The sequence below is a fragment of the Odontesthes bonariensis genome, chromosome 9 (assembly GCF_027942865.1).
Source record: "Odontesthes bonariensis isolate fOdoBon6 chromosome 9, fOdoBon6.hap1, whole genome shotgun sequence".
Lineage (NCBI taxonomy): Eukaryota > Metazoa > Chordata > Actinopteri > Atheriniformes > Atherinopsidae > Odontesthes > Odontesthes bonariensis.
In genome coordinates, this window is record NC_134514.1 from 28,741,924 (window position 1) to 28,758,286 (window position 16,363).

A 16,363-nucleotide genomic window follows, 5' to 3' on the forward strand; every position below is an offset into this window, starting at 1 on the left:
AGAAAAAAAAATAAATGCTTGAAACTTTCTGTGGACAAAGCGAGGAGATCAATAAATAAGTCTAGCCTCATTACAGTGGTTAATATTTCTATCTAAATAAGTTTTTGTTTGCATCTGTGTGGCTGTGGACATATTTGATCTCAGGGAACGTCTGATTGATAACTCGCCCGTGAAGAACTGAATGTAGCAGGAAGTCATTCCTGCCAGCAGCCATCAGAATATCAATATTAATAATATCAAACTGCAATTTCAGTTGTTCAAACACGTAATATATCACATGTGCAATATTGTGTATGGCTCCTGGTTTCGTTCAATTGTGCTTAGTGCCTGCTGGTGTGATGCTGCTCTAACAATGCAATTTCCTGTCAAGGAGCAATATGCTATATTCCATTTCATGTGTCTGCATGTTTTTAAACCTTAAATACCTTTTGACACTTAAGTAATAGTGTATGAAAATTCATAGGTAGTCGTTATATCAGATCATAAAACAGATCTATGACTACAACAAAAAAAGACTTAGTGTAGAACTTACAGGTAGGGCCTTAGGAATATGCTGTGGAGTTGCTGCTGTTACTGCTCCCGCCGCCAACTGGCCTCTTATGTCCTCAACAGCCTCAGTCAGCACATCCAGTTTCACAGTCATCATCTCCATCATCTTGTCCATCTTTTGGTGCACACTGGACAGTGCCCTGAAACATTTTCAATTGTGTTTTGCAACATCAGACGTGGAAGAACTCGGCAAACGTTCTAAAAGAAATATGATCAACCCAAGGCCACAACGATCTGATGCAGCTCCATGTTTTGCTGTTATGTGGACTATCAGAAGTTTTTTTTTTTCTTTGTTGATTGTTTCGGCTTGATGCAGCGCCGCCTCTGGCTGTGAGGGGGAAATAATGTTTAAAATCTCCAATTCGTTAGCCTCTCAGTTGTAATTAAAGTAACTGCAGTTTCACAGAAAATGTTATATCACTCAGTTTGTCTGCGAAGCTAAACTCAAGTAACTCAGCATCTTTTTAACAACTGAAACAATTTAAGGGCTTAAAAAAACGAGCATCAACTTACTTCCACATATCGTCCGATGTGATACCCGTAGTCTCGGGACTGCAGGCTCTGCCACTGGCTCCAATGAGGCGCCGTCCTCGTTGGTCTCGCTGTGAAGACCCACATATGGGAGTTTCAGTTGTCCGTCGTCCGCCAACATTGACACTTATCTCGTCGATGTCCTCCGAGTCTGAAGAAATGACAAGGAGTCGTTTTCTCAGACATGATTTACGTGCAACTCGACGTGAACTCAACTGGAAAATACACAACTCGGGAGAGCAGCGTATGATTGGCTAGCGGAAGCAGCCAATGAAATCAAGCCCCTCGAACAATCCTGCTGCGCGAGGGCTGAATAACCAATTAAATTAACTGCAATACAGTATACAGTAATATAGCATCCTCAGCACTGCTTACATTTTTAGCAGAAGGTTACCTCGTTGTAATAAATCTGGCTCGTGAGGAGAGATTTAAGCAGGAGAATATTATCATATTATCACTCCTGGTCCATGCGAGCCTAAAAGGCATATTAATCCCTACTTGGGCCCTCTTGTCAGTGACCTTTATGACCTGTGGAAGGGGCTTCTGCTTTAGGAAAGCAACAATACAGAGCTGCTCTACTGTGTTTGTCAAGTGATATTCCAGCATCTCGCAAGACTAGAGGGTTTCTAGGCCACATGGCAAAAATGGGATGTTCTAAATGTTTAAAAGATTTTCCAAGAACCATTGATAACAAGGTTGACTACTCAGGTTTTCAGTGTGATCAGTGGCTCCCTAGAAACATGACTGAATTAGCTTTTATTCTTTTCACAACCTTTTTTGTAATGATTTAGGAATAAGATTTGTTGTTTCTCTGAAAAATATGTAACAAGCCATATTTTCAGCATTCTAATAAACAAAGATCATGACTTGGAAGTCGACTGGCTACTTCGAGTTATTTTCTTATTTTTATTTGGCATCTCTGACAAATAAGCAATTTCAGAAACAGAATGGGTCTTTATTGCCAAGTAAGTTTGCACATACAAGGAATTCGGGTGAGAAAAGACAATAATAGAGACAGGACAGAGAGAGGTGTTGATGTGGTGGGGGTGGGGGGGATCGTTAGAGGTGAGCAGCATGAAAAGATGCCCTGCTCCTGTAGTGCAGGGGAAGGGTTAGTGGCGGGTTTTGCTGGGACTGGTGGGGGATGTTGGGTCCAGCACCTTGTCTTTCAAAGCGGCAATAAAACTTGTTCAGTATGTAGTTTCACAGTTTAATTAAAAATCACAGTTTATTCTTCCAGAGATGTAAAGTGGCTGATGGTGATCTTCCACACATGCTATGGTTAGAAGCCATGAGTTGCCCAATGATAGAAGAACTTTGGAAACGTGCCATTGAATTTGCCACAAGGGTTAGTGACGTAGACTAATAATCCCTCTATACAAATTAAGGGAAACTGAGAGCCATATGAGGGAGGAGGGTGGGTTGGAAAAAGCTCATCAAATGTTTTTGTTTTGTTTTTATTTATTATTGTTATTATTTTTTCTTGTTTTCTCTTATTTTCAAAAATCATCCTTGCATGGTGTTTCAGTAAGGTTATACGTTTATGCATGTTCCTTCTGTAAATACAACTTATCTCACTGTAACAAACTGTAGTTGCTTACTCTGCACATTAAAAATCCTGTAAGAGCTTCTGTTGATAAAAACAAATCTTTAAAAAAAATCTCGGTTTAATTATTTGAATGATTTGTTATTTATTAAGAATTATACAAAACATTTAATATTTTCTATAAGATAAATATTATGGGGGGTGGGCCTTGGTGGTGATTAAACTCTAGGATATGCGAAATATTAGCAACAAAATTGATTTGATGTCATTACTATGTAGTATCAGATGCTTCTTCTTGGGACCTTATTATGGAGAGTTATATCATGAATTATATTATGGAGCTTTGGGACCTCCAGGGGAAACCAAGATTATTTTTTCTTTGTGTGTGTATGTGTTCCTAATCAACATCTAAATCAACAATTTGATAATCAGAAATTATTTCTCACACGCACGCAATGAGATCACTTTTAGCACCCCCTGGTGGTCCCATGATGCCATAATATAACTATCAAAAATACCAGGATTTCCTGCATCAGCCTACAATGGGGAAACAGCTGGATATGGTGGAATCAAGTAAAAATGTCAAATATCACTACTTTTCTTCCCAATGAAATGCTGACATTAAATAATAAATAGTTTTAAACTGTAATTACAGTGAGATTAAAATATGTAGTTTTAATGAAGGCAAAGGAACAGTTTTGGCCACGAAAGTCACCAGAGGGAGTATTTGATACTACATAAAAAATACACTAACGATATCAAATATTTGATATATCCAAGACTCTATATTTAAGCCCCATTTGTGTAATATTTATTTTGTAGAAAATATTTAATGTTTTCTGTGTTTTTAGTTAATAATTGATTTAAATAATTAAACTTTAATCATGAAATAACAATTAAACTGTCATTTAAAGGGTTAATCTTAAAAAATGATTGAATGTTAGGTATTGATGAGCAGGACGTAAGTTGTTTAAAGGATTTATTTAAAAAAAGCAGAAAAAAATATTGATGTATGATGTATGTATACAGAAGATATCCAATACAAGGATCTATCACAGGTGTGTATACAGAGGATTTACTAGGATCTGTTGCAGATTAGATCTTCCTGTATATCCCCGGAAACATTTTGGATATGTGGCAGAAACGTAAACCCATATACTGTTGGATCGCTATGGATATTAGACCTTTTTGTCCAGTGTCTACGCACTGTTTTGAGCTAATCTGAAGGACACGTGAAGTTTGGAGGTCTGAAGTGATCGACTCTGCAGAAAGTTGTCGACCTCTGCGCACTATGTGCCTCAGCATCCGCTGGGCTGAGTTGCTGTCATTCCCAATGGCTTCCACTTTGTTGGACCACTGACAGTTGACTGTGGAATATTTAGTAGTGAGGGATTTGTATAACACTATTATACCTCACTGATCCCAGGGGTATGGTGGGTTGTTCATCTAACTAGCACTGCTGTCCTGTACTGTACAGAAGCAGCCTATGTGGGATTCTGCAGAAGACAGTCTCTACTTTTTAGATAGCTAATAGAGCAAACTATTGCAACTGTTTTGATTGTGCATAGGGGTACCAGGGGCCCATATAAGGAGACAGTCAATGGACTTAGTTTCATTTTCATTATTCACAAGCATAAAATCTATTAAGTGTTGCATATGTTGCAATTATAAAGTAAGTTTTAATGAGGATTAAAGGATGATTTAAAGTTCAAAATGAGACCACATTGAATGCTGGCTCACGTTATCTGTAGACACGCTTTTGATTGCGCAGCAACACTCCCACAGCGAGACAGAAACTTATAAATGAGAATCTAAAAACAAAAGCCGGTTTCAGAAGAGAGCAATGAAGGAGGCAAAAAGAGACCAAAGGCTTGCCAGCTGAATCTAAAGGATTTAATAGACGACTCTGCTTATCAGAAAGCCGGGGGAGTGCATGTAATGTAAGTTGTACTTTTCTTATTCGCCATGATGCGGGCAGCTGTGCACTGACACTGTTTTCATCTGTGTGATGCACTGCCACTAAGTAGGATTTTATGTGCTATGGTGCTCCAACAGCAGACTTTGTCATGCATAGCTGATGGTTTCTTTTCATTGTATATTTTCCTAATGCCTGTTTCTTTTGGGCATACAATGCACATGTTCTGTCGTGGAAGGGAAATACGAAGTATGACATTTTCATATCTACGCAAATGTCATTCACAAGTCTTTCTGTGGGGTGGTCGGTGGCGTAGTGGGTACAGCAGGCACCCCATGTATAGAGGCTACAGTCCTTGCCGCAGCTGGCCCCGGTTCAAGTCCTGCACCGGACGGCCCTTTGCTGCATGTCATTCCCCCTCTCTCTGCCCCCTGCTTCCTGTCTCTCTCCAACTGTCCTGTCCATTAAAGGCATAAAAAACCCCAAAATAACAAAATAAAAAAAGTCTTTCTGTGAAAAAGCCACAAAGTCTTTGACACGCCATCTGCGACAATTTGCTGGTTGGCTCGGTTACGTGTAATCACAACACCTTATAAGGCATTAACAAAAGGAAATGTTGTCCATTCCTGCTTGGTTTGAGAAAATAGTATCTGAGAATACATTCTCTTTTTGTTTTGTTTTCGTAGCCGTATCGTCATGGGCACTATTCTTTCATCTCTCACATGCTGATGCTCTCACGATCACTTGAAAAAGACAAATGATCAGTCTGAACACATTCTTGTTGCTGCAGCACATGAAGTCTGCGCCGAGACCGAGACGGGAAGCACAGCTATGTAGACTCTTGTTGGAGTCCAGGCAGCAATGAACTGAATCCATGTTTTTTAATGCCTCACTGACCCACGCTGTAAAAACATCTTGTGCGGACTCGTGCTGTTCAAGGTAAATGTTTGAAGGTTCACCAGGAGGAACGAGTTCAGCCAAAACACAAAAAACAACCCAGTTCTTATTTTCTTCTTCATCATGCAGGTGACACTGCATGCACAGTTATGTATTATGTAATACAGCCCTTGTGCAACCACATTCAAAACTGAAGAAACACTGATTATGATGATGGGGGCAAGGTTTCAAATCTTGATAAGCACCCATTTTTGGATTAGCAGCACTGCTAAGTGACTTCTTTTCCCATAATCTTTTTTTCTGTTGACATCACGGCAGTTTTTTTTCAAAGTTGAAAGCGTTGGCTTCTTTGCAATTTTATTCTGTGCTGAATTATATTACTGCCACTTTCATTCACTCACTTTGCACACATATTTAATCTAATCTCTGAACCTCTTTAGTCATTTAAAGTATTCAGTATTTGCATATTAATTGCACGATGAGTATCTGTGTTTACAACTGTCTGAGTAACAATGGCGGTGTCTTTGAATTATACTTCCAGTAGTCAAAAAGCAGCAGTTAGGTGACTTTCAAAGAAAATGGAAAAAGTGCATTCGCTCTTGCTTCAGCACAAAGCGGCGGGTTTCCCCATCAGATTTTTGTAAGCTTGTGCGGCGAAACTGCAGAACGTAGATTTTGTTTTGTACCTTTCTCGAACTTCCTTAAATAAACTTTTTATAATAAAGTTTTTTCAAGATCATAAATGCTTACTGTTTATTCATTTTATACTACAACAAAATTATGTCCCTTTACAGGATTTAAAAAGTATATTTCACCTTTAATTTTTAGTGTAATTGTTTTGTAATTGATTTCCAAAACCGTTTTTGATTCACATTATAAGGTTCATGGAAATGCTTAAAATATTATATGTGTATGTATATATGAGTGGCATAAGGATACACACACAGTATATACAGTATAGATAAATTGGCTTGCGATGTTTTTTGCCTGCTTAGAGGATAGTTGATGCACATTAGGGGAATGTAAATAACTATCTGAACTAACTGTCTGGCCTGGCAAAAATTAAAATGACACGACTCACCAGCTGTTTCCAGTCTGAGCCGGCAAAAAATTAACTGTGACTCGGAGATGAAATTAATTCCTCCGGAAGAGATCTCCATTTTTCTCTCGCTGCTGACCACCATAGCTTTTGTCTTCTTTCTCCAGTTAGAACAACTACTTCTTCTACAGATAGAACCACTAGCCACTACAGCCACCCCTTTCGGAAAAGAAACGATCCAAACTATGCAGCCTCATTTATTCACTTCAAAGCAGTCAGTGAAAACATGCCTGACTCACAGTAGGTTTAATTCAAGCGCCTAAATTACTTGGTTTAGCATTAACCTTTGTCTCCTGCCTGTCAAAATCAACGTCAAGTCAGGTGTTACAAAAAAAAAGGAAAATCCACATCCATCTACTCAAATAAAAGGATTTTAATTACATGCCTTTTTCCCTGATTTATCTGGATCCCTAGAATTTAATTAATGCCTCACTTCATGTTTCTTTTCAAGTGCCCTTTTCATCTTCCACTTTCTTGTTGTTTTTTTTGTTGTTGTTCACTTCCTGGTTACTTTGCGGTAGGAGTCCAGGGTACAAGATGCAACTGTTCAGTCATCCGGGGCAGTTTTCCGCTCCACTGCAAACACCTAAAAAGCTGTTTGATATGTCCCTGTGGGTCCATGGGTTACACTTATGTAAATAGTAAATGGTCTGCACTTATACGCTGCCTTTTAACCTTATCTACTTCCACTGGAGGCTCTTTAAAGCGCTTGACAGCGTGTTTCATATTCTCTCATCGCACACGTTCACAGAGTGCCTCTTTCTATATATTTACTCCACACATATGCAGCACTTTGTTCACAGGAGGCAGAGTATTAACATGCCGTGTAGAAAATGAACTCAGATAAGTTTTGATTGTTAAACAGTCGATAGCAGTGTTTTTATTAAAATGAAATCACTGTTTAAAGGAAAGTGCTGCATGTAAGGGAAAATATCAGCGCATGGTGGCTTCAATTTAAGCGAATGAAATGAACAAAATGACGTCAGACTCATCTCTTCTTTCCCAGACATACAGCAGACTGCATGCTCTGTAGCAGGCTATGGGTACGACAGCACAGTTCTGTTCAGGGAAATCTTATCGTTTTTGTAGACCTTTTTACACAATTGGTTTTTGTATCTTTGAAAGACCAGTGGTCCTCGGGAAAATATAAAGTTGTAATAGTTTGTATGAATCATGCACTACAAGGCGGCATCATTCATGGAGACGCTACAGCTCAGAGCGAAAAAGAGCATAGGAAAAAATATCTGAGTCACGAAGCGATTGATGGAATAAGGATGTGAATGTGCGAGTCAGGCTCTGTTTTTAGACTCTCGATGTTTACTTTGGATTATGGATGTTTTTTTGGGAACTAGATGCTTGTATTGCTCTGCGATCATAGGAAACAATTGTCTCCTTTAATTGTACTCCTGAAGATTTTTTTTATACTAAAATAGATAGATAAGCACTTTAGAGTTAGGGAAGTGGGGGCTAGATGTCAAGAGGAATACAGGTTTACAAGCAAGTTACCACTATTTCACACAGACGGGAGAAGCATCAGCAGGACTTCATGCTGCAAATACAAACCTTCGAAAATCTGACATCCAACTCCTGCTGGGTAACAGACTGGGGTGACTGCACTTCCACTTTTGTGCTTCACTTGAGGTCATCTGCTAAAGACAACCTTGCCCCACTGCCTCACCAGTCAACTTTCCTGTAGCCCAATCCAACGCAGTGTGCTCAGCCGAGGCTCAGGGAGTGCATACATTGTCGACTTGCATTACAGCGTATGTCCATTCTCATTGATTCTGACGTCCCCTCACATTTACATTTATCCATTTAGGAAGACGCTCGGCTCCACTCCTCCTTTGCACGGGGTCTCTTAGCTTGAGCTTACCTTGCGTTATTCTCTGACAACATTCAGCAAGAAGTAAAGAAGATGATACCCGGTGTCCTTTTTTATAACAGGAAAAGGCTTGGGTGGGAGTAAGGAAAAAAAAAAAGGAGGCCTTAAAGCTCAACTTTGGGTTTAAGACCTCATGATAAATGGAGTGCTGAAATGTCTGATTAGGTTAACTATCACTATAAAGCAGCAGTATCATACAGCATTGCTCTACTGTGTTCCAAATTACCCAAATAGCTTTGTTTTAAGATGTTGTTGTGTGTATGAACCTTAAAGCGCCTCTGATTTCCATGCAGCCAACTTAATTTGATTCCATAATTGCTGTTATTTGTTTATGTCGTAAAACTCCACAAGTTGTTTTCCAAATGAGATTACTCATCGTGACTTTTCCTTTTGCTTTGCTTAATGAGGAGCCAAGCTGCTATGTTTCTGTCTCCTCACCTCTCTCCGTCTTGTTGTCACCGCAGGTGCTATGTCGATGACAAAGTGTCCAAGGTGGCCTGGCTCAATCGATCCAACATCATCTTTGCCGGCGAGGACAAGTGGTCCCTGGACCCCCGAGTGGACCTGGTCACCAAAGGGCAACTGGAGTACAGCTTACGCATACAAAAGGTAACGGTGTCCTTTCTGGGTAAAAGCTGGAGCGGGCTGTTCATTCATCTGGTGAAGTGAGAAGATGGTTACACTTTCAGAGCACGAGGAAACTAGATGTTTTCGGTGTCGAGGCATGCTAATCTGAAGTGGTGTTGAATGAAGTGAACAGAAACAGTTTACATCGTTCTTATTTTTTGCTTTATCACTTTCTGATTGCTTTCCGAAGCACGAATGTAGGGAAGAGGCGGGAAGAGAAGATTAATCTAAAAAAATGCGGGCTACCATAGATTATTTCTCAAAAATGACTTTGACATATTAGGAAATGCATGGGCGTCGCACCCGTGGGGGATGGGGGTGTTTCGACACCCCCACTTTTACAGCAAGATGATTTCACCTTTTTAAATTTTCAATGACCAAATAAAGTTTTAACAAATCATAAAATGTGTTTTAAAGACTCTGTACCCTCTTTAGAATAATTCCATCCAGATTTGAGCAGTGTAACTAATGTAGTTTCCATACAGGACCCAGTTCAGGGTGATCAAAATGCAAAAAAAATGCAGTAAAATGGCCCTCTTTTGCATTTTTACAAATCCGAAAAAGGTTTCACAAAACCCAAACAAGGTTTTAATGAATCTACAGCCTCTTTAGAATAATTCCATCCAGATTTGAGCAGTGTAACAGTTGTAGTTCCATACAGGACCTAGTTTAGGGCAATCAAAATGCAAAAAAATGCAGTGAAATGGCCCTTTATGCCCATCCATTTTAATCGCGAATGGGATGCCAACTTCAGCGTCGTGTCTATGGGCTTGAAATGGCGCTCATGTAACACCCCCACATTTAAAATCACTGCTCCACCCTTGAGGAAATGTATTTGTCTGTTGGAGCCAGGATTGATAGCGCATCACAGATCAGAAGTCTGGAAACAGAGTGAGAATAAACCTGGGTCATTTGTGCAGACAGCGCAAATGAACAGTGTGTGCTCGTTTGAAACTTATTTTTCTCTTAGCAGTTGTTGTGTTACCAAAACAACGGTAAGGGACAGATGAGCATTGACGGTGAAATTTAGAGGAAAATAACCCAAACAAATAAAAAAAAGTAGAAATTGGGAGAATATATTTAATAATAGCAGTCATACAAAGAGTGCATACGAGTCTAGTCAACAAAAGCAATGTTTTATGAATGTCAATAAACACAAAAAAGCTCCACTCCACTCGGCGATAAAGAGTAGCACCAAGGTGGTCATGAAATTTCTTTGCTCAGCTAGGATTTCTTCCTCTGGCTCTGTGTGTGCTTCCATAAAAGTGGGCCCTTGAAGGTTCCGCTGCACAAAAGTAGCGTGAAGAATATTTTTTCCAAAAGTCAATAAAAACAACACATGCTGCTGCTATTAAGGCAAGTTAGTCTGAAAAGTGTCAATCACGTAAATCATTTAGTGAGTGAAAGTTTTTCTATTACATTTTTATTTCTAACATGACACATTTGTTTGCTCCTGTTAAAAATCCATACGCGATTCTCCAGGTTAGTGTATATGTTCATTCATTCGGGGTTCATCCAGGTTAATGGAGAAGCCATCTTTGGAAGTCTGGAAAACTGGCTTCAGACTTAACATCCTTACAGTTCACACAAGCATGAAAAAAAATGGTTCAGATGTGACCACTTATGCACTTTGGCGTCTCAGCGTGCCACCAGATGACGGCAGTTGTAGTTTCCTGGACCAACCAGCTGCCATCTTAATCATTCATCTTCATTTCTGTCCCGTCTGTTGTTTTTTTTCTGCATTTATATGTATTTTTATCCATTTTTTCCCACTTTTCCCACCTCCAATTAGCCTCATACACTTTGTCTTATTGGATCATCGCACAATTTCACAAGGGCTAGTTTCATTTTTTGTCATGCGATCCATGTTAATCACTCTCGCGGGAAAATCAGCAAGTCAGATTCCTACTTTGGTCTGGAACAGAGATATAGAAAACAAGCATCCCACTACAGAAATAACAGAAAACTGGCAGAATCGCTTTGATTGTTGTTGTTTTTTTGTGCCCATTATGACTCAAAAGTCGTCCTGGCCGCTTTTACCGACACAAAGGCGCAGCAGGAAATGTCTCCTTTTGAGGCGATGCTGCCTCTAAAGTGCTCAGGATCGGGCTAATGTAAGAATTGTTTTTTATTTGTTTTTTTGTGGAATTCTATCAGCTATTTTTAAAGTCCAGCGTTTCAACTTGTTCTTTAATCAGGGCACATTGGCACATTGTCTTTTGTCTGTTTTATTTCTTAAGAAGTGGATGAAAGTTTGTGTTAATTAAATGATCACGTAGGTGTATCTTGTGCAGTCGGCCAAATTCCCTCAGAATTGATCAAATTTCTTGACTGAAATGCCATTTATAAATTAACAATTGTTGTTTTTGATAAATGAATCATCTTTCCCACTGCAATTCTTTTCCTCATCACAAATTCAGCCGGACTGACTCCCCTTGGGCCGATTAAATGTAAAAAGATTATCCACACAACTCAATTCGAAGATAAAATAGATGATGTTGTCTAAGTGATTAAGTCTCTGGTAATATTTTGAGTAATATTTTACTCACACTTTGTTTTATTCCGTTCAGGTGGATGTGTATGATGAAGGCTCATACACCTGCTCCATACAGACTAAGCAGCAGCCCAAGACCTCACAGGTCTACCTCATTGTACAAGGTAAGCTGCAGACATCTGTTCCAAGGATAAACATAGCATTGCTTATGTATACCAGCTGGCAGGATATACTAAAAAAGTCTGCCAAAATGAAAAAAATAAACACACACTCCTTACGCCACTCATCAGCCATAATTTACTGTTACTGTTGTTTTACACCCTTTTAAATGATATTTCACGAGTGTCAAGACTCATTTTGTTCGAGCATAAAAGCTGCGGACATCTGTGTCACTTCTCTGTTATTGAATGTGGAGATGTGTCCTTCTACGGACTCGGCGAGGAAAATGTGTGAATGTGTGTTGTGAAAACACAAAAAGCTATGCGAACACGTATGCCTGGCCCCAGAAACAGAACTTTTATGTGCCAGTTCAAATTAATCCAGAATGCACTTAAGAAGCCTTAAGCTGCTCGTCCTCCCTTTTAAAGGAGAGGAAGTTATTTCTCCTGAACGGAGAGAGCAGGAAAGATGACAGGAAGACATGATGATCAAAAGGAGCGTAAAATGGGATTCAGGGTTTGATCCAATGCCTTTAGGGTATTGATTGATTGATTGTGGATTCCATTAATCTTCTTCTGGGTGTTTTTAGACTATATTTAGCTCCTGAGATTAAAAAGAAAACAATTCTATAACATCATCAACTTTTGTACCTAAGAGGGAAGACAAAAAGGTACCATGTTCAGGCTCCCACACCTTCCCTTCACACCTTTGCACATTACTGTTACAGGGCTGTGACAGTCAGCACCACCCTTAGGGTCCGTTTATACTAATCTGTTTCTATATCGTTTCTATCGCGGATGCACTGTCCATTTACATTAAAATACTGGAATACGACTTCATAGGTGGAAGGATTCAAATACGCCGGAGCCCACGTAAGCATTCGCATACGATGCTGATTTTAGCAGTTATAAACGGGGAGAAACGGGGATACGCAGTGCTGAGCTCTAGCTACTCGGCTTTTATAATGAGAACCCAGCCACAGCAGCAGTGCAAGCCGTACATTGAGCGCCGCTGTTGGGTTAGACCGGGAAGAAGCAGCGCATGGTGGGACAATTTCGTGGACCAAGTTGTTGTCGCCGAAGAATGGCGCGAGAACTTTCGAATGTCCAGAGCAGCCCTGATAAATCTGTTAATATAAAGCAGTTGCTCATGCTCCAGATGCAAGGGCGATCATGTGATGTGATGGCTGATTAGTCAGGTGACTAGCGAATCAGCCGATCCCCGTTTCAGTGTAAATTTAAAATAGTTTGCAAGACGCCGACACGAAGAAATGGTGAAATGAATTAATGTAAACAGAGCCTAACTTTGTAACCAATTTTAACTTCATAATCATGTTGTTAAAAGATTAGAAGGGGTTAGAAGCAGAAACCCTCTTGCTGTGAGGCGACGGTGCTAACCTCCACACCACCGTGCAGCCCCAGTTGGAGAACTTGTGGGAAAGAAATCCACCTTTTTCTATCAATCAAAGTCGTTTTTTGTGTCCACCACCACATAACCTTACCACACACAACAGACTACAAAAGAACTTCTGCTTCAGCTGTGAACTTAAGATAGCATCCATAAATATCATTTTCAAAGGTCCATATGTCAATTGATGCTGCTCTCCTGGCATCCATGGCAGCAAACTGTCCGTCTTTCCCAGAATCCATTTCATCCTATTATTTAGTGCTTGATTATTGGAATGTCCTGCATCAACTTCCAGAGTTTCTGCCCGCAGCCTCATTTATCACAGCTAATGCAACAGTTATGGCCAAACATTGATTCCGCTCCTGTCATTCTCAGCCATTTTGTCCTTTGCTGTGCCTCTCTAAACCCCATTCAATTTTGCTGCCGTTGTTATGCTCATGTGCCGTATACCCCTGCTATACAGTATGTGGGTGTAATCTTTTCCTTTAGGTTCTGCATCTTCATCTCGATGATGTTGTATTGCTGGTAGAGTAAGTTTCTGGCAGTCACTGTCAGTGTGTTACTGTGAGCAAATACTGTGACTCTTTATTGACTTGTAAATCTCAGTCAGAAACTGAACACCCCCACCACTCATTTAACTTCAGCTTATGCTTTGGTCTAGTTTTATCCACTCCTTCTTTAAGTCTTTAGTCGTTTAGAGAAGATAAGAGTGTCTTTGTGTGTGGGACCAGTATAGCTAAGCATGCAAAAACCTGAACCAACCCCCACAAAACCCAATCAACTCTGCAGGATAATAATTCACCCTGCATTCATCTTTTAATGGGTATGAAAATGGTCCAAGCATCAAACACTGCCCCTGGTTACAGACCCAAAAGCAGGTTCACATAACCAAAGCTGACAATTTTCTGCTAGCAGGGACAGGGATGTAATTGGAAAACAAATGATCAGACAAAGTGAATTTGTGGAGGATGAAAAAGTGGTGGACTTGCAGTCCTTATACAAGTGGTACCAGGCAGCAGGGTCACCGCACATTCGAAGAGTCTCGGTGTAATGGCAGGCTTTTCACCCCGGTCCAATTACATTTTTATGAAAAACAGATGGAACTCTTTTGCTGATGGCCAAGTTCAGGGGAAGTTCAGGTTAGGGTTTTGATTCGAATGTTTTACTTTGATGTTTGCCAAGGTTATTAGAGGATTTATTTTCTAAGTGTTTGACAAAGCAAGTGTGTGCATCCATTAGAAGTGTTAACAGTGCACAAATGATGTGGTTTTGTTGCATATTTCTGTGTTAGTATTTATGTACAGCAGACTAAAGAAAAACAACAGAATCTTTTCTTTTTTTTTGTTTGTTTGATTTGTTAAGACACAGCACTAACATCGTCTCACTGGGGATTGATTTCTTCTCAAGTGATGCTGTGTCTGTGGGACAAAATGAATGAAAGATAACGAAACTGTCTGCAGTGCGCCAGTGAAGCCGACCTCTATACTCTAAGTTTAGTAGTTGTTGTAGCCTTGAAGTTCACAAACAAGTGTGGGGGGCAAGCTGCCAGAATTACTTCAGCTGATAACTCCTGAACTGCTACTCGTACTTGTTAGTACAGCCAGGCACAACAGTGAAGAGTGAAGCCCCCACTTCAATCCATTATTTTCTACTACCCAGTAAGGTCACAAGGTCATTAATTATTACTTTGGAACAGTCTGAATCTGAAGGTGGAGGCTGCTCGGACACTGAAGCACTTGCTTTCCTCTTTGTTTCAGTCTTGTTTTGCTGAACAATGCACTTTTGGCGACGCCACTGTAAATGATTCAACATATTCCAAGTCCCAAACTTATATATCGGATTGTCCACTCTCTCATTGGCCCACTGTGTAGAGGATTCACTATGGGATAGTTGTAGCCGTCTGCTGATGCATTTGGGAAGCTACTTGAATGCAGCGGTGCCTCATAAAGATGTACCAGATATTCACAGAAAAAAAGTGCCACTAATAGTGGCAGGATAGGTACACGTCAAATATGAGATGATGGACAGCAAACGTTTGGTGTTCCTGACATGTTGTTTCCTCATTGTATTTGACATCTTTCTTCACAACACTGACATAAATCTCCATGACACAAATTGTTTCCGGTCGTGCTGAATCTACCTACAAGAGTGTGGACTGCAGCTATATGAACATGATAATCTTCAATATACCCATGATTAATTCATTTTACCTACAGAAAAAGCAATTAACACATTGAATACCGGCGGTTTTTACAGAATTATGTCGTAGAATCTCAGCGTTCTAAACCATTTGTTTGACGTTTTTTGTACAGTCACAGCATATTATGTGATAGGGCCACTGAAACATGGCCCGTTTGAAAGCTGAGACTTTAAACTCTTTGTGGGTCAAAACTGCGTGTCTCTAGGTGCCGCCATTAGCGAGCTATCCTTAGCTAAACCAAGGCGGGTATCCACCAAAATCAACAACAAACTGAGATCGGGGCTTTTGTGAAAGGTGCGCTCTTTCAGCCTGTCGCACTTTAGATATTTACATATCCGGGTCAGAGGATTTGCGTCGTGTCGCATGTGGCAAAGCTAACCTGTTCATAAGACCGCCTCCTTAGACTTGTCGCGTGTCTTCTTCTCCTTGTTGTTTGTTTATGTTACTTTACCGTCACCCTCTGGAAACCGACGCGTGCGATTGGACAAAATGCGGAAATGCACAGCAATCAATGCAGCGTTATCAAAATTGTTCTTGAGTTGACGCAAAGCCATTGGCGTAATGATCAAAATGTCCAGATGATGACACCAGTTTTTGACTGCCATCTATGTCAGTTTTGTTCATCACATAATTACAAAAATCACACAGAATGTGCATTAGAATGTATAGATTCAGAATCCATAAAAAAAACGTAAAAACGTATTTTTACCATGTGGGAGCCAACGCATGGGCAGTAAAAACGTAGTTTTACGTGACTTGGGAGTCAATGTGTTAAATAGGTTTCGTTTCGTTTAGTTTATTCCAAGCAAAAATAATATACAGAACAAGCGGCTAAGTATTTGTGCAAATTAAAAATAAGCTTGGAAAGGAGTGGGATGAAGACAAGGTCAAAATGAAAAAACTTTTTTGATAAAGAACCGTTTTCAGAGCGAGCTTTACACTGTCAGAAAGAAGTTTTCCTGATTTCTGGGGACTTACTGCGAGGCGCTCGCATGTCCACCCTCCTGGCCTGCATTGGATGAGGTGGATCTAGCAATTTCATGGATGGATGAATGTT

The 16,363-nt window shown here is 40.1% G+C and overlaps 1 protein-coding gene across 4 annotated transcripts in view; it reads left to right on the forward strand.

Annotated features, from left to right (window-relative positions):
- Positions 1-16,363, forward strand: part of lsamp (limbic system associated membrane protein) — a 605,659-nt gene that overhangs the window by 513,286 nt on the left and 76,010 nt on the right. For all 4 annotated transcript variants that reach the window (XM_075473938.1, XM_075473939.1, XM_075473940.1 and 1 more), the window contains 2 exons: positions 8,884-9,028; positions 11,617-11,704. In XM_075473938.1, coding sequence (XP_075330053.1) covers positions 8,884-9,028; positions 11,617-11,704 — 233 coding nt within the window. The remainder of the gene's footprint in view (positions 1-8,883; positions 9,029-11,616; positions 11,705-16,363) is intronic.